Source organism: Catharus ustulatus, chromosome 1 (assembly GCF_009819885.2).
Source record: "Catharus ustulatus isolate bCatUst1 chromosome 1, bCatUst1.pri.v2, whole genome shotgun sequence".
NCBI classification, from domain to species: domain Eukaryota; kingdom Metazoa; phylum Chordata; class Aves; order Passeriformes; family Turdidae; genus Catharus; species Catharus ustulatus.
The window spans coordinates 19,587,254-19,613,704 of NC_046221.1; the positions used below are offsets into that span (position 1 = coordinate 19,587,254).

A 26,451-nucleotide genomic window follows, 5' to 3' on the forward strand; every position below is an offset into this window, starting at 1 on the left:
TTTATTGCTCACCATGCTCATCACAGATACCTCAGCATCCTGCAGGAATGTTCTACCTCTCCTCACTCCTAAGGCACCGAGCAAGTTAGGGAACAGCATACTGTCATGCAGAGCTTTCTCACATCAGCTTCAGGAGCTAAATTACCAATAAAGTGATTCCAGGGAAATGTATACCTAAATCTATATATTGGTGAACTGGATTACTGAGGATGATGCTGATGAAAAATGACATAACATAAATGGGCGAGGGTGTCTTATGCCCAGTCTGCTGCTCATAAAATAGCCACATTTTACTAATTGTGGGAATCTAACACCCCTGATTTAACTGTATGTTTGAGACAAAGACACAACCTGAAACTGCTTGCTACTTCTACAATTTCCAATGATACCTCTAGACTGGAAAATTTACATCCTTAGGAATATTTTTATATAACTGATCTTATCTAAAAAAAAATTGCAATCACTCCTCAGGTTTCTTGTCACATCTGGTTCCCTCTAGGCAGAAATCTGCAGGCCAAGATAAGCCCTGAGCACTTGCAACCTTTCACTGACATGCTCTTTCAGATGAGGAGGGCAGTGTTCTGCGAGGAGATCTGCCAGGTCCTCACCTCAGGACACAAGGTGTGCTGCAGAGACACAGAGTGAAACAACTGGTGTCCTCTTCTATGGTATCCGAGTGCTCTTGCTCTGAGAAAGCAGCTGAAACTCCAGATACGTGGTTGACAGCAGCTGGAAGGAGCAGGCAAGTGTGAGGGTGTGCAAGCTGTGTGTGCATGGCTGCAGGAGGCAAAGGTGTGCTCACTGCACAGGGACAGCTCGTGGGGCTGCTGAAGAGCTCCTTGGCTGTGCTCAGCACTGATGGGGCACAGGCTGGCACAAGGTCATGCTGTTTTATGGAGAGTGCAAGTCTTAGCAAGGTGCCACTGCCTTTTTTCCAAGCAGGAATGGCACCTGCAGTCCTTCAAGCATCCCCTGCCCCACCCTCATCCTGCCCACGATGGACAGGGGCTGTGCAGGGGTCAGGCCCCAGCTGGAAATCATTTCATCCACTGCTGCTACAGCTACACACAGTTTGTTTTACTGAGTTTGATATTTTCAGCCACAGCCTGTTTGTAACTGAGACTGCCAGACTCATCTCTCCAGGAAGAGGATTCCTCCTGGAAACACATCATTGTGAGAATGCCCACATAGCCATGAAAGACATGCCATTTTCTTTTAGAAAGCTTCAGCTTGTCACCAAAACAGTGGTGAAATCCTGATGTACTTGTACTCAAATCAGAGCTGGAAATTTTTAAGGTGAAAAACTTTAATAAAAGACAACATTGATGATATGTAGTCAAATATGACAGATTACAGTATCTTTTGCTACTTCTCAAAAAAAAAAATTAACAGCTCTTATTGAAACTGAAAAAGTCTAGTAATAAAACAAGCAGTCCAAAAAAAGCTAGACAAGAACAAGTAATATTTCTTACTAACAACTTCTAGATGTCTGAGGAAACATTGTGCCACCCAAGCAGACAATAAACCAAATTTCTCTCAAGCTATTGGAAATTAAAAAAATGGCCTTTTTGTTTTTCAAGTAAGAGCTACACCAAAGGAAATAATGCAAACTGCATGGGAAGAGTTTAATTAATATCCCCAAACACTATATTCCCAGAGACCACAGAAACAACAGGCATCTATATTAATTAATTGGGTAAAATTATCTGCTTAGTTAAATGGATGTAATTAAGAGTAATGTATTGAGGTCTGTCTTTTAAAATTTTTTCACTGCTTTAAAAAAATATCCGGGACAAGTTTTTCATTGAAGAGACCAGAATTTTGTTTGATCAGAATGTCTAAGCAAAAAGTTTCTAAGAGATTCAGCATTTGCTAATTCATATGGACAGAATCCAGTCAATAACAGGAAAATCTACCTTTAAATAGTTCTATTGACCCAGAACCCAGATACAGAGGAAAATCAAGTGGAGTGTTTTCCAGATAGAGGCTTATTTTGAGTCATACTAAAAGTGGTCATGATGACACATAAGTCAGAGCACAAAGGAGTGCAAAAAAGTAAAGTAGTGAGAATGTAGAGTTAAGTCAGAGGTGAAGAATCAAAGGGTAAAATATAAGGCAGGATATAGGTATTGAAAAATCTTGCAAGAGAAAGAGAATTGTGTTAAAAAGTGTGAAATGTCCTGTGGAGTTATCATGAGATCCACTAAAATGAGTTGTTCACAGGGGAGTAACTATTCTGGTTGGGAAAGAGCTGCATCAGGAGATGAGACTCTGTTCCTGTCAGAAAGATACTTAATTCTACTTGGCATGCTCAAGTGTTTTCTTCCCCATAAAAAATTAAAAAGTCAAGAAAATCACTTAAGATTTGACAATAAACTGATAGTTAAAGGACAGGTTTAGATTTATGATATTGTTTAAATCAAGTCCAGTCAGCTCACAGACTTGAATATTTTATCTGTGCTCCAGCCGTAGGCATACTGGCTGCTCTGATAAAATTAAATTGATTTGTTTCTCTCAGTTCTACACAAGCTACATCCTGCTTTGTCATATCTGGCTTCTGATAAAACAATACTGGCACACCATTCTACCTCAAAATGCTGCCTGTGGCTCAAGCCTTTTGTCCCTATGGAGTGTCATAAACCATCCATGAGATGAAATATGGACTCACGTAGATTTAGACAGAAGACAGTGGTTCTGATGACTTTTTTTAAGTTAAAAATTATAGAGCTGGGCATGAAGGAAGACGTCATGTGTTTTCACTCAGTGCCACTGGCCCACTGGCACACAGTACTAATGCTCTCACGGCTGTACATAAGATTTCTTGCTGCACCTTTAGAGCATCTGGGAATACTGAAATTCCTTCCCTTCACCATTTTTCCCTTCTCCTTCTCCTACTCCCAAAAAAGCAACACTCAAACTCAACATACCATTACATCCATAAAGATATTAGTAGCAGGTATCAGTTCTTAAAATCTCTGTCAACACATAAGACTTAGGGTTAATGCTACCCTGTCAGTCAGTAACATTTATTTCTGGAGATTTCTGGGCTCCAAGCAGTTCTCTGTGACAAGGCAGAGGCACATGTGTAAGGAACCCAAAGATCTTACTCTGAACAGTGCTTGCTGCTGGTCTTTCTCCTCACTGGAGGCAATAAATTCCTCGAGATCAAAACTGTTGATCTGAGCCAAATTTGTGATCTATTCCAGTTCTGCTCCTAATGGCTAATACTGTGGCACTATGACTTTGCGCAGTTGAGATATCTTCTATGTGAATGTCAAATGTTGTCTTTACACAAAGCTTCATTGCTTAGCATCAAAAACTAATAACACAACCATTGCTTTCTCCACTGTATGCACTCAAGGTAAAAATTCCCTTTGATGATCTGTGAACTGGACCATGATCCACCATGGGCTACTCTGAATGCTCTAGTCACCCACCCACTTTGTGAAAATCTGCCAGCTCCTCACAACTGCTGTAAAACCTTGTTTAGAGATCCTACAGAAATAATGTGTGTTACAATTTACAGTTTCTTTTGCTTATCCAAGAGGATCTCTATTAGAATATAGAAATATTCTCTTGTTTTCCTTGGAATTCTTTTTGCTTTTCAGAAAAGAATACCTCTTCCATTCTCACTGGCAAACCAGGTCACACTTTCCTTTTCCATTGCTTCCACATTTGAATGGCAAACTAATGGCTCAACTACTCAGGTGTCTCAGGTACTTGTGTAGTGAGTTTTTATAGTTTGAACTCTGTCTAACAGGAAAAATGGTGACTTTTTGCAAAGCAAAATATTCTGTTCAGCTTGTGCAAATTTAATTTGGTTTCCACAGTTTCTCAAAATATAGTGATGCATTATCTTTTCTCCCAGAATTCCAGCACACACATTAGTTGTAAAATGAGCTTGATCTGAAGCTAAATTATAATTTTGCATTGAAGTTGGTTGTTACTTACAGGACATCTGTATCATTTGCTGAGGAAACTGTAGAGAATGAGAAGGGCAATTATAAGAAAAAGAAGAACTGTTTCATATGGTGTTCTCTGGAAAATTGACTCCCTTCATGGGAATGCCCAGAGCAGAAATAAATCAAGGTGTATACATCCCTCAAGTATAATGCTGATGGGTATGGAAGAAAAGTCCATGAAAAAATGGTCTTCTGAAAAGGCTTTGAATGATATGCAACAAAGTGCAACAAAATTTGAGCAAGGAGGAGAAAAATATGGAATAGCTGATTCTTGTGGAACAATCTGTGTTCTTATGCTAATACATCATTGGATACACTGAGAAACATTGAAAGCAATTAAATAATCACGTCATTATAATTATGCACATGTGAATGAAATTACAATTCCACTTCTTCAGCAGTTCCAGAATTTCTTAATATATGGATACAACTTTGGAAAGCATAGGGTCTTTTTTTTCAATAATTTCTGTGTGTGATGATGTATATATATATATCACTCACACACATATATGTACATGTATCTGATTTATTATTTCACCTTAAGGAGATTTGAAAGCTACTTAGTAATGTGCTTTGAGTCCTTAGAATTCAAATTTTCCTTTTTCTCTGTGGAGGAGGAGGAGCTGAACCAGAGCACTGAGAGGCATTATGGAACAGTTGATACTAAAATGGGAAATAATACGAATAAAATGTGGCAGATCTTGCAATAATGAATAGTATTAGATAAATAAATTTATAGGGAAGTTTAAGAGTTAAAAGAACTGTTGGGATAAATGACTCTAAACAAGCATTTTTCTGAGTAAGATTCAAATGAAGGACCACTGGGAATGCTAGTGAAACCACTGTTTCAGACACTTAGATGAAAATTTATGAAATTGTTGAAAAACATTTCAGCTGGAGTTCTGAGAGAGGGTTACATTACATTTTTTTTGTTTGAGTCAATTAAACTTGCTGCTTTATAAAAACATAAGAATAGGATTCTCAGTTAATCTCAATATTTTATCAGACCTCTACATTAATGTTTGTATAATTTTTAATGTGGCAATTTTAATTATTCAAAAATTAGAAAACCAGATGGAATTACAAAACAGCAACAGATTACTTAATTAACTTTTGCCTACTGGGATAAATAGAACATACCACAGAACATATCAAAGCAGACACCAATGAGACACTATACCTCTATTAGTATGCAGGAGGTTTTCTCTTCACATAGCAGTTCTTATCAGACATAAACATATGCCTATCAATCTTATTAAATAAACCCAGCAACTCCTCATGTTATAATCCACAGAATATAACATCATGGCAAAAATCTGAAGAAGGATTCTATGATGCTCCCTGCAGACCAGTGAAATCTCCCACCTAAGTACATGAGGTGGACAAAAATGAAAAAAAATAATTGCTATTATTTTATGAAGGAGTATAACATGTAAGTTAGTCTGCAAATACTAACAAACATCCTTCAGCTGTGAAAGGCTCTTAAACCAAAAGTAATCAAAACATCAGATTTTAAAATTGTTGACGTATTTGTCTAATCATATTACAAATACTCTGCCAGCTCCATTGCACAATATCTATTACATACCTGGGTAAAAATAGGAGTGCATCCGATGAAGAGCAGACCTGTAAACTCATAATAATATAAATCTTCTTTACGTATATGAAATATCTCTTGAACTTATTGCAGTACTACGTAGATTTTTGTAAATTTCTTAGTATAATTTGCAAAGATGTTCTCTGAAATAAAAATTATTTCAAACAGGATTCCAGAAGCTCTACAATTGCTTCTTTTGGAATGAACCCTAGCTGATGATTTCCAAGATTCCCAGAAAAACTGATGATAATTATTGCACACCAAATACGTTCCTACATGATGTGCACTGATACCTTTTTATTTAATAAAAATGAGTGTCACCATATATATGTGCATACATTTGGTTATTGCTATCAGAATTAACAGCCTGCAATTTAACCCCAGCCTATTAGAAAAAAGGCTCAGCAGATCCACACAAATGGAAATGACTACTTGCCACAGGTTTTTAACCAGGCTTCAAGACAATGTGTTTGTTAGTACCTTCAGATTAATACCAGTTAGTTTTTGAACAGTTTCAATCTCATGCTAGATGATTTAAACCAGACGAAAATAAAAATATCTTACCCAAAATAAAATAATACAGAAAATACAATATTGTAGTATTTACTGAACAAAATAACAAAAATCATGTTTGTTTGGTTTTTTTTTTTAACAGCGTTAAGTAATCAAATTTAGGCCATACAAGCATCAACAAGAAATGTAAGTAACTGTACTATTAAGGTGGTATCTACAATTTTTTTTAACTGCTTGTAATCCAAAACCACAAATGTTGTATACCTCACTTAAAAATCCTTCAAGTGCCTTGCACAGTATTTAAAAAAATTGATAGCAAATGATTGCTATGAAACGTACATGCAGTACCTGAATTTTATATTTCAATACCTCAGGTCCAGATCATCAAAGCATTTAGGTTTCCACTCCTCAGCGAAGCCCTGGGTCTCCATGTGTATTAACCTCTTCCCTGAAAGGAGTAACTGTTTTTTATGGTGTGAATTTCTAGTGTTGTCTTTCCCTATGCAGGGAGGGAAAGGGTCAATTTTACAGAAAGAATGGTTCCAATAGGCAGAAAGTTTATGGCTCTGCAACTACATGAACCACCTTCCCTACACAACATAAAAATATTCTAATATTAAGGATTATTTTACAACTCAGTGGAAATATGCAGTAATGCAATTCATTTCCTTTGTCTGGATGACAAAAATGCAGTCTTAACAGTCACAAGAACCCGCCTTGTGTTAGCTATAAAAAAAAATATATTTATATATATATTTATGCAACTACTATGTGCATTAAACAAAACCACTGTATGAATCAGCAGGGTTCAATAACACTTGTATCTGAATCTCTGGAAGGGGTGCATTGAAGTCTATGGTGCTTCTCAGTAAGGACTCACAATGAAATGGCAAAGAATAGAAACCCATTTATTTTAAATCTTATTTTTCTTACCCCATTGCCTAAGAAATGGTCCATAAGCTCTCTGGCAGCTAAAAGGATCTGTTGCCTTTACTTCAACCTACTGCTGAGAAATGAAAAATACACCTTAATACAAACCTGATAATTCATTTTTTAGCGAACACTGACACTGAAAATCAGCGCAACGTCATTGTTAACTCCCATTAAATAATTCCACCATTGTGAAAATTCTCTGTTTTCTTCAGTTCTTACCAATCTGTATATCATGAGTTGTTTAGCAGACTAGTAACCAGCAAGGTACAAGAAACATTGTATTACTCCTGGAAAGCATTTAGGTTGTGACTCACTCAGGTTGGCAGGTTAATTTAGAACTGAAAAGTGTATTTCCCATCTGCTTATATAAATGTTGGAAAATTCCTTTTTTTTTTTTTTTAACCTGCCTTAAGACGGTTTGCTCAATCACCTGTGAACACTGATCAGTGCCCTTTGCACTGAAATGGTACAGACTTTTTCCTCAGTCTTTGAGATAACAGAGAAGACTTGAACCAAAGGGTGATACCCTTTTGCACCAAAGCTTTATTATACTTCTGATTACTGTGCATCCCCACACCTAAAGCAAATAACATGGCGCTTGTGCCATAGTTCTGATACTGTAGGTGTCCACTGACAAGTGTTCTGCATGAACCATCGTGTCTCAGTCCACTAACAAAAACTACTGTGCAGTAGTAATCTGATATCTTAGATAATTTGTCTTCTTGGACAAAGTTTATCCAGAATCTTCTTTCTATCAGGCTACAGCAGCTTAGGGCTCCTTTTCTTTCAAGAGAGGCAAAATAAATGTCTTACACCTGTAGGCCAGTACTGGTGTTCTGTCCCAGAAATTTTAGCACTGCTCTGATACGATGAACCCTTCTTTTTCTCCCACTGGTTCCACCTCAGCATAGGCAGGATGTCCAGATCCTCTTCTGAATTTCATTGCTGGCCATCTGCTTGGACGTCGCTACAACAGCAATAACAAAATAAACATTTATGAAGGGTACTACAATAAATTGTTAATAAAAAGATCTAACAATATCCTGCAATTTTGGCCTCTATATGAAACCACGCTCCCTGTAATTGTTACAGGAATAGAAAGGCAGAGGTCAGCAAAAGTCAGAGGAATGAATCCCTCTTTTTAAATTTGTGAGTGATGACTGTTCTCAAAAACATCAACAATTACCACTACTCTTAGCAATGAAGAGAATGAACTAGCTTCTGTCAGAAATGGTTGATTATTGGATTTGTCACATAAAGAACTGGTAGTCCTCTAACCTCTAGAGGATCTGTCCAATGCCCTTCCTTTCTGGTTCTGCATAGGAATTTTCTAACATACTCTATGCCATGAGAAAATATGTGGCAGAGTTGACAGGAACTTTAATTAAAAAAATTATTTTGGATAAAAGTCTGGCATGCTTATGCAGGACTCTGAAAAATAATGACTTTGTATTTCAAGTCCCATAATTTCTACTTGAGTAGTTCACTTTGATGGTTCAAACAGAAGCAACATTTTTATTTAAACTCTTAAGAGCTTTGGTTACAAGAGCCTTAAGAAGTCCTAACCAGTTTCCACTAGGATCTTGGATGCCTTTAAAAACAGCTAATAAACAGAGAAAGGAAACAGGTATTTTCTAGGGCAGATAAAACAATTCCTGTAATATCATGATATCTCTAGGGAGGAAAAGTGCTTTAAACAATCTGTATTTTCAAATGAATTAATGTCAGGTAAGGCTCAGACTTTGGGTGACCACTCTGAGATTATGTCAAAGGGAATATCTTTCAGGAAAATAGGAAAACTCCTTCATAGAGTCAGTGAGAAGAAAAAGCTTTCCTAAAAAGGTTTTCTCCCTATTGAAAATTTTATCTGCCACATATACTGACTTATTTCTCTTTACTGACAAGACCTACAATCTGCTTGGAAGAAGGGCTAGAAGATATAGCAACTTATAGAAACATTGCAGGAAAATGAGAGGAGAATCAATGAAAACAACATACAGCCCATATTTTCATTGACAGCTCAAAAGCTAAATAATTGTACTTTATGATCTTTCTTCTGAATATAAACACTGCATTTGATTTTCTGTCCCTATAATACCCCATTTTTATTTCCTTTCAATCACAAAGGATACTTCATGCTGCTGAGGGGTGGTGTTGGTGACCACAGCACGGCCACAGTCATGATGTTTTGCTGGGACTCACTGGGCAGGAGTCACTAAAGATTCCTTGAGGTGCCCCTGAACCTTGTTGCCAACAAAGCACACAGCTGACTTCAGGTACAGCACAAAGTCTTCCTCAGTGATCATTTTTGGGAAGATACCACATAAAAGCAACTGCTTCCTTTTCCTCCCATTGCAGGATCAGGTTACTTTTGAGGAATTCTGAATTAAATTCTGTTTGGCAGCTAATTTAAAATCCCAGACTTTTCAGTGCAGCACCTTCCTACAAAGTAGGAAGGCAGAACACTGTCTTCTTTAACAGATGCCTCTTCCTAACAAGAAAACTTAGTCTATTTAAACTTTGGTGAGTTTTTTCTACCCAACATTGATTCTGTGTGTTTTCAACATTAAGGACAGTTTGGTTACTGCTAAAGAAAAAGGGTCATATTCTGTCCTCAGACTCACTAAAGTGAATCAAGAATAATGCAATTAAATGTTAAGGGGTTTGTTTCAGATTTACACTGGTACAAACGAGAAAGGAATTTGATAGAGAGGTCTCCAATGTAAAGGGAAAAGGAAAAACCACTGGAAAACTAGCAAGAAAGAATAACTAGAAACTGTATCAAATGATGACACATAAGGATGAGCTGGGTTTTAATACACTAAGTTGCTACCTAATTTGATTTTAAGATGTACTTATGATTAGTTACTACTTCATTGTTACATTGATGATAGATATTAAATTTACTATTTTGTGCTACTCTTTTTAATTGGCCTTTCCAGATGATTAGTTATGGAGCAGATGTGTATCCTTTTTAATGATATAAAGCCATAAGACATAAATATGAGCTGTTTTTTTCCAGAAATAAAGCAAAAGACTTGAAGGTCATATTCTAATATTGCAGTTACAGTTTTCTGTGGTTTCTTGTCACGTCTGAGGTGAGATTTTCCCTTTATAGTGATTGTTTAATTTCAGCTTCATTATGTGCATGTTGGCAGCTTTAAAAGGGAGCACTGACAAACTATCAATTCATTGCCTTATGTAACCCTTTGAAAGATGTAAAAATATTTCAGTTTTAACTGTAAAAAAAAAGTATCTTGATAGATACTGGGAGATGCTAAGTTCCTTTGGCTACTGAAGTAGCTCAGAAAATACCTAATAAATTCTTCCTCTTTTTTTCTCAGTGAAAACTAATTAAAAAAACAGAAAAAAATCCCTACGCCCAAAGAAACCAACCAAACAAAACACACCAAAAACCCCCACCAAACCAAAACCAAAGTGGGAGTGTTTAATTAACTAATTCCCAATTTTAACAGGAAAAAATATGTTTCTTCCTCTAGAATCAGAGCACTTAAAGGAAATCCTCTGAGCTGTGGCTGGAGAGTTGTAACTCCTTCTTCCTTTCACTGTATTACAAAGCAGGAAAACAGGACTAGTATTTTTTTTTATTATTTTTTTAAGCTTCCCTGAGTTCACTATTTTAAGCAGTGAAGTTGTGAGAAAAGCATTTATGACCCTACATGACCAGGAAACATGTCGAGATTCAGGAAAATAATTTAGGAAACACATAAAAATTTTAGTTCCTATTGAAGATCAGTAAGATAAAAGGAAAAAAAAAATCCAGCAGTTGGATAATCCATGGAAAATGAGGCGTAGCTATCATGTTTCCTACATTATGCCTCTACATCATTGCTGGTGTCTGTGCAGGATATTTGACTTCCTGCAGCAATACAAAGACTAAAATAAGTATATTTATATCCATCTTGCAGAAGAGGCAGAATTTATACCACTTGTCTTACTTCTGAGGGGAAAAGAAGGGATTCCACCTATTAAAACTTAAGGGTACAAACTGGAGTAACCTCTCACTCTGGTTGCAAGGAAAGGTCTCCAAGTGTATTCTTTTTGATCACTTTCTTATTTTGACATCTTTCAATATCAGAGGGTTTTGAGCCTTATAGGGCCTCTTTTATCCATGAAAATAGTATTATCTCATTTAGACATGTTTAAAAAAAGATTTGATACATATCTAAGTGCAGTTAATTGAATATACTTAAATGAAACTCAGTTATGACTTAAACATGGTTCCTAGTGTTACAGTTGATGATTTTTTTTAAGGTTCCTAGCTGTAGACCATCTTATTTTCTGCTGAACAGTAACCAACATTACAAGATCAGTTACAGGAGGATGGACAGTTGTGTAAAGTTGTGCTGAAATACTGGTATCTGAAGATTGATGTCCTGCTTCTGAGAGTTTTTGATGCTGATGTTATCATTATCTCTAAAATTTATGCCACTTAGCACTTTTCATCTGAGATGATAATTTATCAAAAGCTATTGTAATAATGTATATTTTGTTAGTTGCAGCAATTTTAAGCTTTTACATTTCCTTTCATACATCTGCATGAAGACAAGTTTCTACCAGTAATGGACAGAAGGAACTTGGCAACAGGTATTACACATTTGATATTCTTACATCTTAGCCTCTTATCCCCATCACATTCCTTATTCTGTGTTTCCCTAAGTACACAAAAATGGAATGAGAACAATTCTGTACAGATCTGCAATGTCAGAACAGCAGTGAAGGAAAACAGTAATGAAATATTTGCCCTTCTGTCATCTCCTCAACCCTGCCACACACATTTTGTTCTGAAAGATTTCTACAACACTATCAAAAGTTTCTCTGTATATTTCAAGCAGCATAAAACCCCAGAGTGCTTGTGCATGCATCAGTTCTTCATTCCTATGCAGAAGTAAACTTAAACAGTGGATTTCATCAAGACATGTGCACAGTCTTTTTAAAACTGAATTTACATGAGTATCAATACTTGACATAGCATGAAGAGGTAAATCTTTCCAAGTCTTGACTCTCCAGAGCTCCCCAGTAAACTTGATTCACCACTAAACTACACAAAAGCTGAATTTATTGAGCACATTCTAGACTGAATGCTCTGGCACAACTTTGTCTCCTCTATATGTTGATTTTTTCTATATTTCAGTCTTTCAAATTTCCAGAGGACTAGTTCACTGTGTCTGCTGAAGGGCTGTATCTTACATTTCCACCAACAATTTTTTTTTCTAATTCAGGAGTAAAAACACATTTAAATCTATTTAAAAGATTAAATACTAAATATTAAAATCTCTTTAACCACACTTTGTCAAGACCTATTTAACCCTGATGATAAGAAAATATGAAAATATGGAGCTATCTAAATTCTGGATTTATTGTCAAAACTTCAGAAAAAGTGTTATGACTTACTAAAATAAATAAAAAAAAGGGAACAAAACCATAGTGAGGCCTTATTAAGAGACTAAATGTTAATCTGATACTATTTGAGACCCATTAGTCTAAGTACTTGTCCAGTGTTAATCTGCCTCAGTAGTCAGGGCTTTGTTTTTTTGTGAGAAGTAAAGATTTTTCTGTTATCAATTACCTTGACCATAACATGTATTTTTGTGCTCAAAGTTACCTGAAATTTATGCATCAGTCTTTAATCTCTTCTATAAACACCCAATTTATTCGGCAAATCACAGCCAGAAGTGGATGAGGCTACAAATATCTAAACTATACTTCTGATATATATTCCCAGGAATAAGAAAAGAGCAATTGCCTGACACCATGTTAAACTCATATTTTGAAGAAACCGTTCTCAAATAAGGATTGCTTCAGACTTAGGGTTCAATAGAGTCATTACCGGCTTCATTTATTTTCCTTTTTGATAGAAGTACTTGTTTAATGTATCTTTTTGTGATTTAAACCATCCTTCTATAATGGATTTTGCAGTCTTACGTTCATCTGAGGAGCTGGCTGCTGAAGGACGAGAAACAGAATGCCTCCTTCCTCTACACCTTTGACTTTTATTGTCAGTGTTGATTATTTATTTTAGTGCTTCTCCCCTGTGGTCGATTTAGGTTTCCATTGCTGGACTGCTGGTTCCTGCTGAGCTGGGTAAGCTTTGGAAAAATAACTTTACTATCAGTACTAGGCAATGACAGTGAGATCAATGACAATACTCCAAATGCCAGGATACTGCAGGACTTTGAAAGAAGAGAAAAATGATACCTGTTCTCTTCTTTTTAATCATCATCTTCATGAAATGCAATTCAGCCTGAACACCTGGACAAAAACTAATTGATGACCATGTTAAGCCTATTTCAAACTAAAAGCACAATCCCCTGTAAAATAATGGGCTGTATCCCAGCAGAAAATAGCAGAGCTGTGTGAGCTCCATCACCTGGCTTAGGCAGCTGAGGATCTCATTCTTTTTTACAAAAACCCTTCTTTTTTTAAAAAAAATTTGCCTCTTATTTACTTCTTGTTTGTTTGAAGACACACACTGCATTTGTGACATTAACGCAGAAACCTAGAAATGTTACATGGAAAACATGGCTGGATTTTAAATCTGGGTCTTATTTGTGGTGTGCTGTTATAAGCTGAGAGGTAAAATGGTAAGCCAGAAATGTCCATTAATTTCCTGAGCTCTGAAATACTAAGAACTCCAGCAATTTTGACTATTTTCTCATACTATTCCCTTCTGCTCAGCAGACAGGGGATGAGCAGAAGGCCAAAATGTGAAGAAATCTACTGCTAGATGTGTATACCAGTGAATGTTTTCAGACACCAAAATACAATCCCCTATGCAGCCCATCATTAAAAAAAACCAACCCAATAATTAGTGCTTTCTCAGACCACCCCAGCTAGGGCTCAGTGTTTAGAAACCATCCTCAGTTCATGCTAACAGTCTACATGCTGTCAGTTTTAAGTGAGGCAGAGTTAAATGGCAAGAATTCAGATCCTCTCATGCTGGTTGGTCTTTGTACTAAAAAGCAGTCCCAGCCTTATTTAATTTACTAGTAAAGACATAATTTAAAATCAAGAGGAGTCAAGGTGCATTCTCCACACTCTGATCACATACTATTATTTATTTGCTGAAGGTCTGCAACTGTTTGTTTCTTCCTCCCTCCCTGTCTTTATCCTGAAGGTCACTCCCTGGCTCCACAGCACCAGTTAAACTCTCTGTGTGGCCATTTCAACAGATTCCTGAAATTATGCATTTTAAGCATCCAAGATGAAGTAAAACAAACAACAAAAAAATACATAGGTGTGTGCATGTGTGTGATGTGTCTGAGTGTACATGTATGTTTTTATGCAGCTGAACCAGCAAAATAAAGCTCTGGAATACCTCCAAGAAGGCTGGGAACATGAAGGAAAAAGTTGTGACTTTCAAATTTGGATCTTAACTCAAAAGAATGTTAATTGTTAACTACAAACATTCACACTGCTCTTCAGCATGTGACACATTAACTACTATTAATACATACACAACCACTAATACGTAAGCTCTGAATTCATTCATATCCTGGCAGCTTCAGAGTCCACGTATGTTAATAAGTTTTGTAACTATAAGGTGAATACAAGAGAAAGGTTCTTTTGCCTGAGGTTAAGAAGTCCTAATTGAAATGTCATTTTAGACTCCTTAAAATCCTTTGTCCCCAGAGAATTGCCAAAATATAATTTTATTTAGCTGTTGTCAAACTTCCCATAAACATGCTTGGCAATGGTATCATTGTGTCCATCCAGTGTTTCACTCCTTACCTTCATATCACAGGATCACACAATCTGCTGAGTTGGAAGGAACCCACAAGGGCTATTGAGTCCAACTCCCAGTCCTGCACAGCACCATCCCAAAAGTCACACTATGTGCCTGAGAGTATTGCCAAATGCTCCTTGAACACTGTCAGGCTGGTGCTGTCACCACTGCTGTGGGGAACCTGTTCCAGTGCTCAACCACTCTCTGGGGGAAGAACTTTTCCAGCCTAAACCTTGCCTGACGCAACTTCAAGGCATTCCCTGGGGCCCTGTCACCGTCACCACAGAGAAGAGATCAGTGCCTGACCCTCCTCTTCCCCTCATGAGGAAATTGTAGACTCCAGTGATGTCTTCCTCAGTCTCCTCCAGGTTGAACAGACCTTTGTTTGCCCTCCTTTGGACTCTCTCTAACAAATATTTTTCTTACACTGTGACACCCAGAGCTGCCTCCAGCACTCGAGGTGAGGCTGCCCCAGAGCAGAGCAGAGCAGAGCAGAGCAGAGCAGAGCAGAGCAGCACAATCCCCTCCCTTGCCCTGCTGGTGATGCTGTACCTGATGCCCCCCAGGGCTGGCCCTCCTGGCTGCCAGGGCACTGATGGCTCATGTTCAACTTGCCATTGACCAGGACCCCCACGTCCCTTTCTGTGGCACTTCTCTCCAGCCTCTCTTTCCCCAGTCTGTTTGTACATCCAGGTCTGCCTCACCCCAGGTGCAGAATCCAGCACTTTCCCTTGTTGAGCTTCATGTGGTTGGTGATTGTCCAGCCCTCTCACTTGAGGGGTCTCTGTAGGGCCTTTCTGCCTTCGAGGGAGTGAACAGCTCCTGCCAGTTTTGTATCATCTGCAGTCTTGCTCAGTGTCCCTTCCAGACCTGCATTCAAGTCATTGATGAAGATGTTGAGGAGCACAGGGCCGAGGATGGAGCCCCGTAGAACCCAATGGTGACAGGTCACCAGTCTGAGGTCACTCCACTCACTGTAACCCTTTGTGCCTGACCATGAGCCAGCTGCTCTCCCATCACATGATGTTTATCCAGCTGTGAGCTGGACATCTTGTGCAGAAGGACACTGTGAGAGACAGCACTGAAAACTTTACTGAAATCCAAAAATCTCATTGTATCAGTTGGCTCCCCTTGATCAACCAGCTAGGTTACTTCATCATGAAAGGAAATCAGGTTGGATAAGGAATAATTTCCTCTCATGAAGCTGTGCTAGCTGTGACCAGTGACTGCATTGTCTTTCAGATGTTTTTCAATACCTCTCAGAATAATCTTCTCCATAACTTTACCAGGCACAGAAGTCAGACTGACAAGCCTGTAGTTTATGTGGTCCTCCTTGCCTTTCTTTAAAGTTCAGACAGCTTACACTAGCTTCTAGTCAGCTGGGACTTCTCCATATTCCCAAGACTGATCAAAAATCATCGAGGGAGCTTGTGCAATAACATCATCCAGCTCTTTGACGATTTGTGAATGAATCTCATCTGTCCCCATAGATGTGTAGGGATCCAGCTGGAGCAGCAGATCCTGCACAATTTCAGGCTTGACTGGGAGTTGATTGTTCTTACAGTCATGGTTCTCCAGCTCAGGGCACCCTTGCTCCATCATCCTTGTTGAAGACAGAGGCAAAGAATGTGTTTAAACACCTCTGCCTTGTCTCTGTCCCTGTTTGTGAGGAGACCATTTTCTTCCTGTAATGGGGCAATGTTGTTTTTACACTGCCTAATACAAATATATTTGAAAAAACTTCTTGTCCCTCACAACTCTGCTCAGCTGAATTTTCTTCCTACAGTGGCCAGCAGCAGCTCTATTTTTTTCCTATGTCACCTGACCTGGCTTCCACTGGGCACACACCTTCCATTTTTGCCTTATTTCCAAGAGAATATTTCTGTTTAATTCAAGATGGCCTTCGGCCTTGTATTCTTGACTTCCACCCTTTGGAAACTGCCTGCTCCTGTGTCCTTAGGAGGTGATGTTTAAAAAGTGGCCAGGACTGACAGCAAAACAGTGACCCGAGCACCTGCACAGATATTTTTCCCAGGGGATCTTACTCACTAATTCCCTGAGCAGGCTGAGGTCTGCTCTCCTCTGATCCAGAGTTGAGGTTTTTGCATTTTTTCTTCTGTTAACAGAGATTTTGGACTCAATTGCTTCATGATCAGTGTGGCCAAGACAGCCACCAATCTCCAATTACTCACAGGATCCACTCTGTTGACAAACAGGAGTTCAAGGAAGGCATCTTTCCAAGCTGGCTCCCTTAGGACCTGTTCCATAAAGTTGTCATCCTGGTTTTTAGGAATGTTCTGGCCTGTGCTGTACCAGCTGTGTGATGTTAACTTCTGGCAAGTTGAAGTCTCCCATAAGGACAAGGGCAGTTGGCTTGGAAGAGTCCCTTAGTTCCTCAAAGAACAATTCATCAATGTCCTGGCCAGGAGGTCTGTAGTGGACTGCCACGATGGCATCTGCATTATTTGTTTGTTTGTCCCTTGATTGCCCCTTATCCAGAGGCTCTCAACTGTGCCGCTGCCAGCTGTGAGCTCCATACATTCTACCCCTTCTGTTCCATACAGTGCCACCCCTCCACCTCTCCTGCTGTGCCTGTCCCTCCTGAAGAGCCTGTAACCATCCAACAGGGCACTGCAGGCACAGGACTCATCCCACCTGGTTTCACTTCTCAGCTGTGGCCAGATCATATTGCCTTTGCTCTCCAGTGGCAGAGCACTGTGATGACAGCTGAAGGAAATGTCAAGCCTCAAAAGGACTTTGGATAACAATATAAGGAAGGAAGGGAAGAAAAACACAAAGTATGCAAGTGAAAATTTCCTGTGTTGTGCAACCCTTCTGTCCACAGATAACTGGCTGCAAACATGCAAAAGACAACTGAGTAAAAAATACTCAGACTTATACCTCCTTTTATAATTTGCTAAATGTTCCCTTGACATCAAATGTTCTCAATGCCCAAGTTCAAACACACATGTAAATAATTAGAGAGTAAAAATAAAGGAGAAAGAAAGCACATGAGAAAAAAGGGAAGAATTAACATATAAAGCTAAAGCTGCAATTTGGCTCACAGCTCATTGAAATCTGAGCAAGTTTATCTGACTCAGCTGGGAATTTCTTCACTTCTCTTTACAGTGAGCTCTGGACCTCTATGTCACACATGCTATGACCGGCATCACAGGTATACAATCCATGGCATTCAAGACATCATGGTTGACCTCTTGGCCATCAAACCTCACATCCTGAATGCAAGTATACTTCATAAATTAGCAAATAAATAAATAATTTTTAATTGTGCTATAGCTAGTGTGTAGTGATATATGTTATAGCTAGATTTCTGACATAAACGTTGTTGAAAAAGTCACAAAGAACATTATTTGACATGCTTTACAAAAATCAGTCCAAATCAGCTAAAAATATACTCAAGAGACACGGAATTCCTCAAGGTAAGAGTATGTAATGTGATTAGAATAAACCACTGGCAACTGAATAAAATTCAATAGAGAGGAAATACTGCAAGGTTAACGATAAGTAAATAGAAAACCAAGGCATGCAACATCTCTTCTGTCACTCTGCAAGCTAATCTTCAGTCAATATTTACTCTTAGCTCTTAGGAAGAGCCTGCATTCATTGGAACTTTGACTGAAGCTCCCTTGACTTTAAAAGCTGATAATTCATTCTGTCTTTGGGCCACCACAGAAGTGTCCAACCTAAACAATGAAACACATGTTGAACAATGTAGAGGTTGGAAGAAACAGGAAAACTACATTTTGATTTGAATCTTCTACACATTTAACAAAAAGTGGAACATTTTTGTAAACGTGTTGAACTGTTTGGATGGTATTGTTTTAAAATTGCACAGTACCATTGGCAAATTGAATAGCACTGGCATTTAAGAGTTCTCAAACTCCTTGCTCAAAATAGCAATTTTTATTCCTGGTGGGGCTGCACATGTGTGTTCAGGCATGAACAAAAACCCCTAGGGAAGCATTTCTTCAGACTTAAAAGGTAAAAAAGTAATAGAATAATGTTACTATGTTCTACGACAATAGCTTTTGTAATAAATGGTATTTTTCTTGGCTTGAGTGTATCATTTGTTTAAACCAACTAGTGCACTCAGGATATCATTTAGTGATATCACTTAGTTGAGAGGTGCCACAAGAGATTGCCTTTATCAGTGCAAGGGTAAACAGCACAGCCAAAGTGTAGGTGTACTTTTTCTTATCTGGGAGAGCTCACTTCATGGCAAACAAATTAGTTTGGATTTAAGCTATGTGAGGACTTGAGTGAGGAGGTAAGTTAATATTGAGTGATATCTGCAGAGAACATAAGGAAGAAAGAGACTTAAAACCTCAGGTACAGGGTCAGTTTCTTATACTGCTTTTTATTCAGTAACCAGTCATGACTATAAAACAAATCAACTAAAAGTTCCTTAAACAGCCCTTAACCAAAAAAAAACCCAAAAAATCTGATTGAAAATGAAATTTTACCTACCAAATAATGACAAGTATCTTAGACATAAAAAGATGTTTCTCTATTAATTATATTAGAGTTTTGAATGAATGCTATGTTTAATGTCTATATGATGCCTCCATGAATTAACTTCTTTAAAAGTAAACACAAATGTGCCAGGTTCCTGTTCCTTCTTTTGGCCAGCCTTAGAGTTATATTAATTACTAATGATAGATAAACTGATGTGGATCTTGATTTGGCTTGAAGACTTGATGGCAGACTACAGAGTACTTGTGATTTTTTAGACATCTGCAGGAGGGAGCTGCCTGTCCATCTGTCACATCTTGTTTTAACTGTGCAATGTGTTTATTAATCAAGAGACTCAGAGGAAACAGTATTATTTTCTGAAGTATTTATAATACTTGTTCTCTTTTTATGACCAAGCCCATGGCAATCCTCTTCAGCTCTTTTCCTGGAATGGTAACATCATATCCATATTTCATTCATTTCCCATAAATAATGCAGCTTGTCTCCTGTGCTGTGTGGGCTATCATGTTATCTGTAACTGTTTACTCAAATACTTTTCAATTGCAGAAATGCAATAAAGAATGATTTCTTGTAACACTGGCCTATTTATACCAGTTTTGCCTGATTATTTTTTGTACTTCATTTTCAAAAGGCAAGTTTGAGAAGATATTTTCTGCTTTGTATTGGAAACATGTAAATCCTATAGATCAGATGAATACAAGAATAATATATTCTACTTATTATTTTGAAATTGATCAAACAACTTTTTTCTTAGAAAAACAAATTATTGAACTTATTAAAAGTAATTTGATTTTCAGAATTAATTACCTTGTTCTGTTCTAGGCTTATGATACCAAAAATGGTTCTAAAGTTTTGAAATTTGTGTAAGCATTCTGAAGTACAGTCATCCCCTATTCCATCCCCTGTGATCTTCCCACTACATTAGTATTTGCACCCTTCATGACTAGTATTTTTTGCAATTCTTGCTAAAGTTGATGCTTTACAAGTACCACAATTATCTTAGTAACCAATAGAGAAAGTAGGTTATACCCTGCTTTGCATAAATTTTATTTTGACTGATTTCTTCTTTATTTTATACAGAAAATTCATGTTTTTCTATTTATTATAAATGACTACATTGCTTGCTAAAAAAGATGTTACCTTTGACTAATAACATAATAATAGATTGATTAAAGGCACCTTAATACAGTGGAATGAGTTTAACAAGTCTGATTAAGCCACCTCTGTTTATATAATGAGTAAGATATCAACGAAAGAAATAAATTAACATGCCCTTACTACATTTAAAACAAAAATAAGTAAGTGCGTATTGTAATTCGGTATTCTTCTATTGTTAAAAAGTAGTCTTGCCATTTACTTAGCCTTTTCTATCACACTATGACAAATAAGAAACTTGGTTTTAGTAGAGTGAAAGAAAAGAAATTTAATCTGTGTAAATTTAATCTGTGTGTTAAAAAAAGGAAGGGACAAAACCTTCTCTTTCATACAAGGACTTCAGAGGAATTTTGTTTGTCTACATCAATAGTGAACTGGTTTGAAATGCTGCATAAACATGAGATAAAACTGTGTGTTATTATATGGATTCTGTTCCCCAACGGTTAGCATAGTTAAATTACTAGAACAGGAATACTGATAAACAATTCATTTTGATTTCTGTCACTTCTATTTCACCTAAGAAGACTATTCATTATAATATGATCTTAAAAATGAATCATTCTTTTCATGTCTCACTTCAATTCTCCTCGCTGTCACTAAGAATAAATGTCTACATCTTCCTGGTCCAGGCTTTTACCTAAGCAATCCCTAAGGTATGTCCCTAGTGACACTTCCAGGGGTTTTGCATCTTCACTGTGTTCCAATAGTAAGTGTCCAGGCTCTTCATAGTAAGGGAATACCACAAGTGGGGATTATGAACAGTCATCCCTTATTTTCATCTTCAGCAAATCTATACTTATCACAAGGCAGAAGAATGTCACTGAGCTTAAAAAAAAAAAGAAACCACAAGGAGGTGTAGGTATTCATGGGGTTTTGTAGACACAAATGCCCATGAATTTTCCTTTCTCATATTTTCCTCTACAGTGGAGTTGAATTGACTAAATATCAGCATGTGCAATGTAGGTACCTTCACCTAAGGTAGCTATCTGTATTTAAGGGAGAAAAAAGTCAATTTATCTAATCCTAAAGGGGATGTCTCAAATAGGTAGATGAATCATGGTCTAAAAGTTCTCTCTACACTAATAGAAAGAGCAAATGAAATAATAGATGTTAAAAATTAGGTGAAAATAATCTTTTCCACACTCTAGACAAAGTGTAAAAAGATTCCTCTAAATGATGTAAGGAACAGCTAATACAAATTTCCAGCTAAAAGCTTACTAGAAGTCAGCTCTTCTGTAGAATTAAGAATTAATACTTTTTTCTTCCCCCCACAGGAAAATTATAGAAAAATTATATGTCCTGAAATAAAATGACAGTGCACAGGAAAGCTAAGGGAAAAATGCTGTTGTGAGGAAAATGAAGGACAGGAAAGAGAAGTAGTGTGGTATCTGAAATATACCTCTTAGATGTATGTCCTGTCTACAAGCAACAGAAGTAATAGCAACGGCAACTAAAGGAGGGGAGTGACAAACATGCTGAGAACAAAACAATATCAGCTGCTAGGAGAGCTCCTTTTCTTCAAAGATTGCACTACAAACACAAAGATACTTCACTTTCTGATTCAGTTTAGAAAGCTCTGTTTTAGAGACCCCAAATACCCTAGACAAGAGCTGGGACTAGGGACACAGCTGGAATTTGTCTTACCTCTATGAAGAAGAGGCTGGCTGCTGACGTTGGGTGGTGGTACATGTAGACGGTCACGAGGATGGCTGCAGCCACCACGAGGACCAGGACCAGAATGCCAACAATTAACCCAGCATGCAGTGTTCCGCCTTTCTTCTCTGCCGCACTGTCATCTGTTGAAGCTGCACGAAGAGCAAACTTCTTAGCACAGTAATTTACACCTTACCTATTCCATTACACAGATGGGAATTGAGCATTTAGATTTCTGTGTTACATACACCTCATTTTCTACAGCCCAAGTTGGAAAAAGATATTAGGAGTCTCTTTTCTACAACTAGGTACTCTCACAGTCTTAATGAAGAGACTTTCAAATGTTTTACTGATTCTAATTCAATAAATGATATTAACATTCTTTCTTTTGAATGCAAAATGGACAGTCTGAAGTTCCCAATTACCTTCATAATAAATTTTGCTTTGATTTTCTTATAAAATTATTGCAATTGTCCCACAGACAAAAAAGTACTCATTGAATACATTTTGAACATTTTATTTTTCCTTTAATATTTCAGTTGAGACATCCCACAAACCCTTGTGAGATCTTGCTATTAAACACATTCTGAAAGCCTTATTCATTAGCTTGTAGAAGAGTTTGGAAGCACTCTACAATTGAATCAGACAACCAAAAGTGAAACAGATGGATGCAAATAATCCCGCAATATTTTGATCTTGGTCTGAATGGAACACTTATCATACCAAAGTATTACAGAAGACCATCCATTTGCTAAACTTGATACCAAGAGGCCAGTCATGCTATGCTTCTGCCAGGATAAAAGAGGGTTGTCTCTGTCACAAGCAACTTGCCATCAGTGCTTCCAAATAAGTGACTGAAAGTCATTCAACAAGAGTGTAACCTTTGGGGGAAAAGTTTCTCAATATACCAACTGATGCCTGTAGAACTGCTTGTCATACTCTTGCATAAAAGAATTACTGTTCTGCCTACTTTTTCAGGCAAAAGAAACATTCAGAAGTCCTAGGTTTACAAAACACCAGTAGAGCACTGGTAATCTGACTTCACAAACTTCCATCATTTGCCTAAATGTTCTTCACCCAGAGGGTTCCTGGGCACCCCAGGGCAGTGGTCACAGCACCAAGCCTGGCAGAGTGCAAGAAGCATTTGGGCAATGCTCTTGGGCACATGGTGTGACTCTTGGGGGTGGTTCAGTGCAGGGCCAGGAGTTGGACTCTATAGTCTTTGTGGGTCCCTTCCAACTCAGCATATTCTGTGAGTTTGTGTGATATTACCACTGCTTTCTGCTTTTCTGGAAATCCTTCTTATCACTTTCATGCATAACTCCATACAACACCTGTCTCTGGTCTTGCTCATGAAAAATTTTCTTTGAGTCCCACTTTTAAATTTCCTCTCACCATCCTTGTTTGGCAAGCTGACTATGATGAAAAACATTTATATCTGCAACCATACCCTTGAATTATTTGTTTGGTTGTCTTAGTGCTATGTCCTTTGAGGTCAGAGACTCCCTTTTATTTGTTCTTTGAAAACAGATATGAGTTATAAGCATCCCTTCAAACAAATCACTGTTATTGTTATTAATAGAAATAAAACCAGTAACAACAACAGCAACAAATGTACATGGTCTTTAACCATTCATCTAAGTGGAGTAAAACAGTCCATGGTAATGTTAAAATAGGGAATTTGAAAATTATAGAAGAAAGGCATATTGACGCAGGTGGTGGTGTCTTGCATGAGGAGAAATAGAAGAAATAAGGAACAGTTAATCTGAGTGTGCCAGCTCATATATTCATGTATGACAGCACCTTTCCCACCAGACTAAGGAAGGCTGCATGGTTTGTTACCTAGCAGATTGCACAGCACCATTGGAACAAAAGGAAGAAAAGGAAAATGAAGATGCATTATCTTAGCCAAGATATATATCTATTACGCCATGTAATAATTACACATCTCTGGGGATAGAGAAGGGATTAATGTACCTATCCCTTGTTTTTGTCCCTATTTCCTCAATCTTGATTCAGGACAACCAAAACCCCACAGTGTTGCTCTGCTCTGTCCCATAAAGTCAGTGACACTTTGTGGAATAAGGAACTGAGTAACAGAATCAGAGGATAAAGAAAAAAATCCCAGCAGACTGGGAAGCTAAACTTGGGTGTGTGAAACATTAATGATTTCAATAAAAAATTGCAAGCATGATACCCACTCAGGTACAGCCTAATCCTGCAGGTATCATTATTTTAAAAAATTCGTTAGTATCTATTCACACAAGAACTTCAGTTTCAATTGTACTGATTTTAGACATGAATTTTGATTATATATTCTATTCTATTCTATTCTATTCTATTCTATTCTATTCTATTCTATTCTATTCTATTCTATTCTATTCTATTCTATTCTATTCTATTCTATTTATATTATTTTATACACAGTACATACAGTGAAAATTTCCAAGCCATTCTTTATGCTGAAGTGGAGGAAAGGAGATATTACCTAGAATCTGGAAGTTTTACTATTCAAATTTTCAAAATTGTCTCCTAAAGGGTCATTAAAACACTTCTGAGTAGATAGAGCACTAGCAAGATTCACGGAGAAGATAGGAAAGAAGGGTGACCCAAAAAATGATTCCTGTTATTTTCAGACAGCAGAATCTTTTGCTAGACATAGCCATTAAGAGTCACTTCACCTGAGAACAGAGGAATGTATAGAAACACCACTCTTAACTTCTGCTCATGCACTATAACAATATTTAGTACTTGTACATATATTTCAAATTGCCATACAAATGGAAATTAAGTAAGAGAAAGGCCATCAGAAAAGGCCTGGTTGACTGTACATCCCCTTGGTTGGACTATTAATTCCCACTGGTGAACTGTCAGTTCTGATTCACCCTACAGAAGCAACTGCTCCCACAAAGGAGCAGAGGATTCATAGCTTGGTTGTCTCCTAATTATCTTTTTGATACTTTTCATACTCTTTACTTCAATGTGACATTGGTACATAAAAAACTACTTTGTCACTTGTACCCATTTTCAGGCCGACTTGCACTAAATGAGCAATTTTTATTGTTACAACATTATGGTTGAAGGCATAACATCATATTCTCCATTTTAAAAATGCTGGACTTCAGCAAAGGTACTAACCACTCTGTAAAGGTCATCAGTTTAATCCCTTTTGATCTGATATTTTCTCAGCTTTTAGGATCCAGGTTTGCAAACTAGAACACTATCTCTGAAACAACACAGGTGTCAACTTCCTGCCCAGATTTCTGCTACTCAAGGGTGGAGCACTGTGTGGACATCAGCGCAGTGATCAGAATCCAAATGCAAAAAAAAAAAAAAAAACGACACAAAAGAAATGCTTTCCTTAAATTACAACAAGTTTAAGTAACTTGCAATTTCCATAATGGAAATTCAGTCCATTGACCCCAGGGCCCAAATACTCATGAGAAATCGATTTCACTCTCTTTATACAGAGAAAATAAACAGTGTTGTCAACACTGAAAATACTCTTTGCTGCAAAATCAACTGTCAGTTCTTTTAAAAAGCCACCGAGGGAAATAGATGAAAAAAACAAGGACTTGGAAACTTTTTCAGGTGTAGAAATCTTGCTAAGATTATCACAGCATGTCTGTTGTTCCAGGCAAGGTTAAACCCACGGGAGGTTATTTGTTTTACGACCAACCCTTTCCCAAAAGGAGCATTCTCAATGGAACTTTCCGCAAACTTTCCTTTTCTTATGCTCAAGAAGTAATTGTTACATATAACATACTCTATATTTATAATGTCTTCTCAAACTCTTAAATGTATAAAACTTTTAAGCAGAAGGAGCCTGTTAATATCTCCAAGGTCAGTCTGCTTCTCATTAGGTGCCGAATGACTGGATAGAAAGAGTAAGTAGCTTTTTTTTCCCCCTAATATAAAGGCACAGAATCCAAACAAGAAATAGCTGTTCTACTGCTGGAATATTTAAAAAATAAAAGTGAAAACACAATAAAAATGTTCTCATTGTTTCCATGAGAAACACATAAAAACTATAAAATCTTTGATTTAAAATAACTAATATGTCTCCAGTTACTCTTGGACTAGCTTCTTTTGCAGTAGGAAAAGAAAAAAACCTCAAGGAATGAAAATCTTGTCTTGTCATGGCACACATACACTGTGATGCTGACTTTAACAGCACAAATGTGTCTACAAACTGAGACTGCTTTTTAGTGGTTACAAACTGCTACTTGCTGTTTCTAAACACATTGAGGATACATTGTCAACATTACTTTTCTCATAACTGCATATTAACGCTTGAGGTCTGCAAAATACTGAAATACATTGTTTTATGTTATCTAATTTAAGGTTTACAAAAAGTTTCTACTGTGATAGTTCTATACATGAGAAAACAAAATTGT

The 26,451-nt window shown here is 37.4% G+C and overlaps 1 protein-coding gene and 1 long non-coding RNA gene across 2 annotated transcripts in view; one reads left to right on the forward strand and one right to left on the reverse strand.

Annotated features, from left to right (window-relative positions):
• The first annotated feature begins 1,866 nt into the window (after window positions 1-1,866).
• On the forward strand, window positions 1,867-7,504 carry LOC117006431. The gene is made up of 2 exons (XR_004419985.1): window positions 1,867-3,716; window positions 6,215-7,504. It is a non-coding gene; the product is annotated as an uncharacterized LOC117006431 (long non-coding RNA).
• PLXDC2 (plexin domain containing 2) overlaps window positions 5,837-26,451 on the reverse strand; it is a 260,986-nt gene continuing 240,371 nt past the window's right edge. The window contains exons 13-14 of the mRNA XM_033078799.2: window positions 22,046-22,206; window positions 5,837-7,972 (exon numbers count right to left, since the gene is read on the reverse strand). Of these exons, the coding sequence (XP_032934690.1) occupies window positions 7,856-7,972; window positions 22,046-22,206 (278 nt within the window). The 3' untranslated portion in view covers window positions 5,837-7,855. The remainder of the gene's footprint in view (window positions 7,973-22,045; window positions 22,207-26,451) is intronic.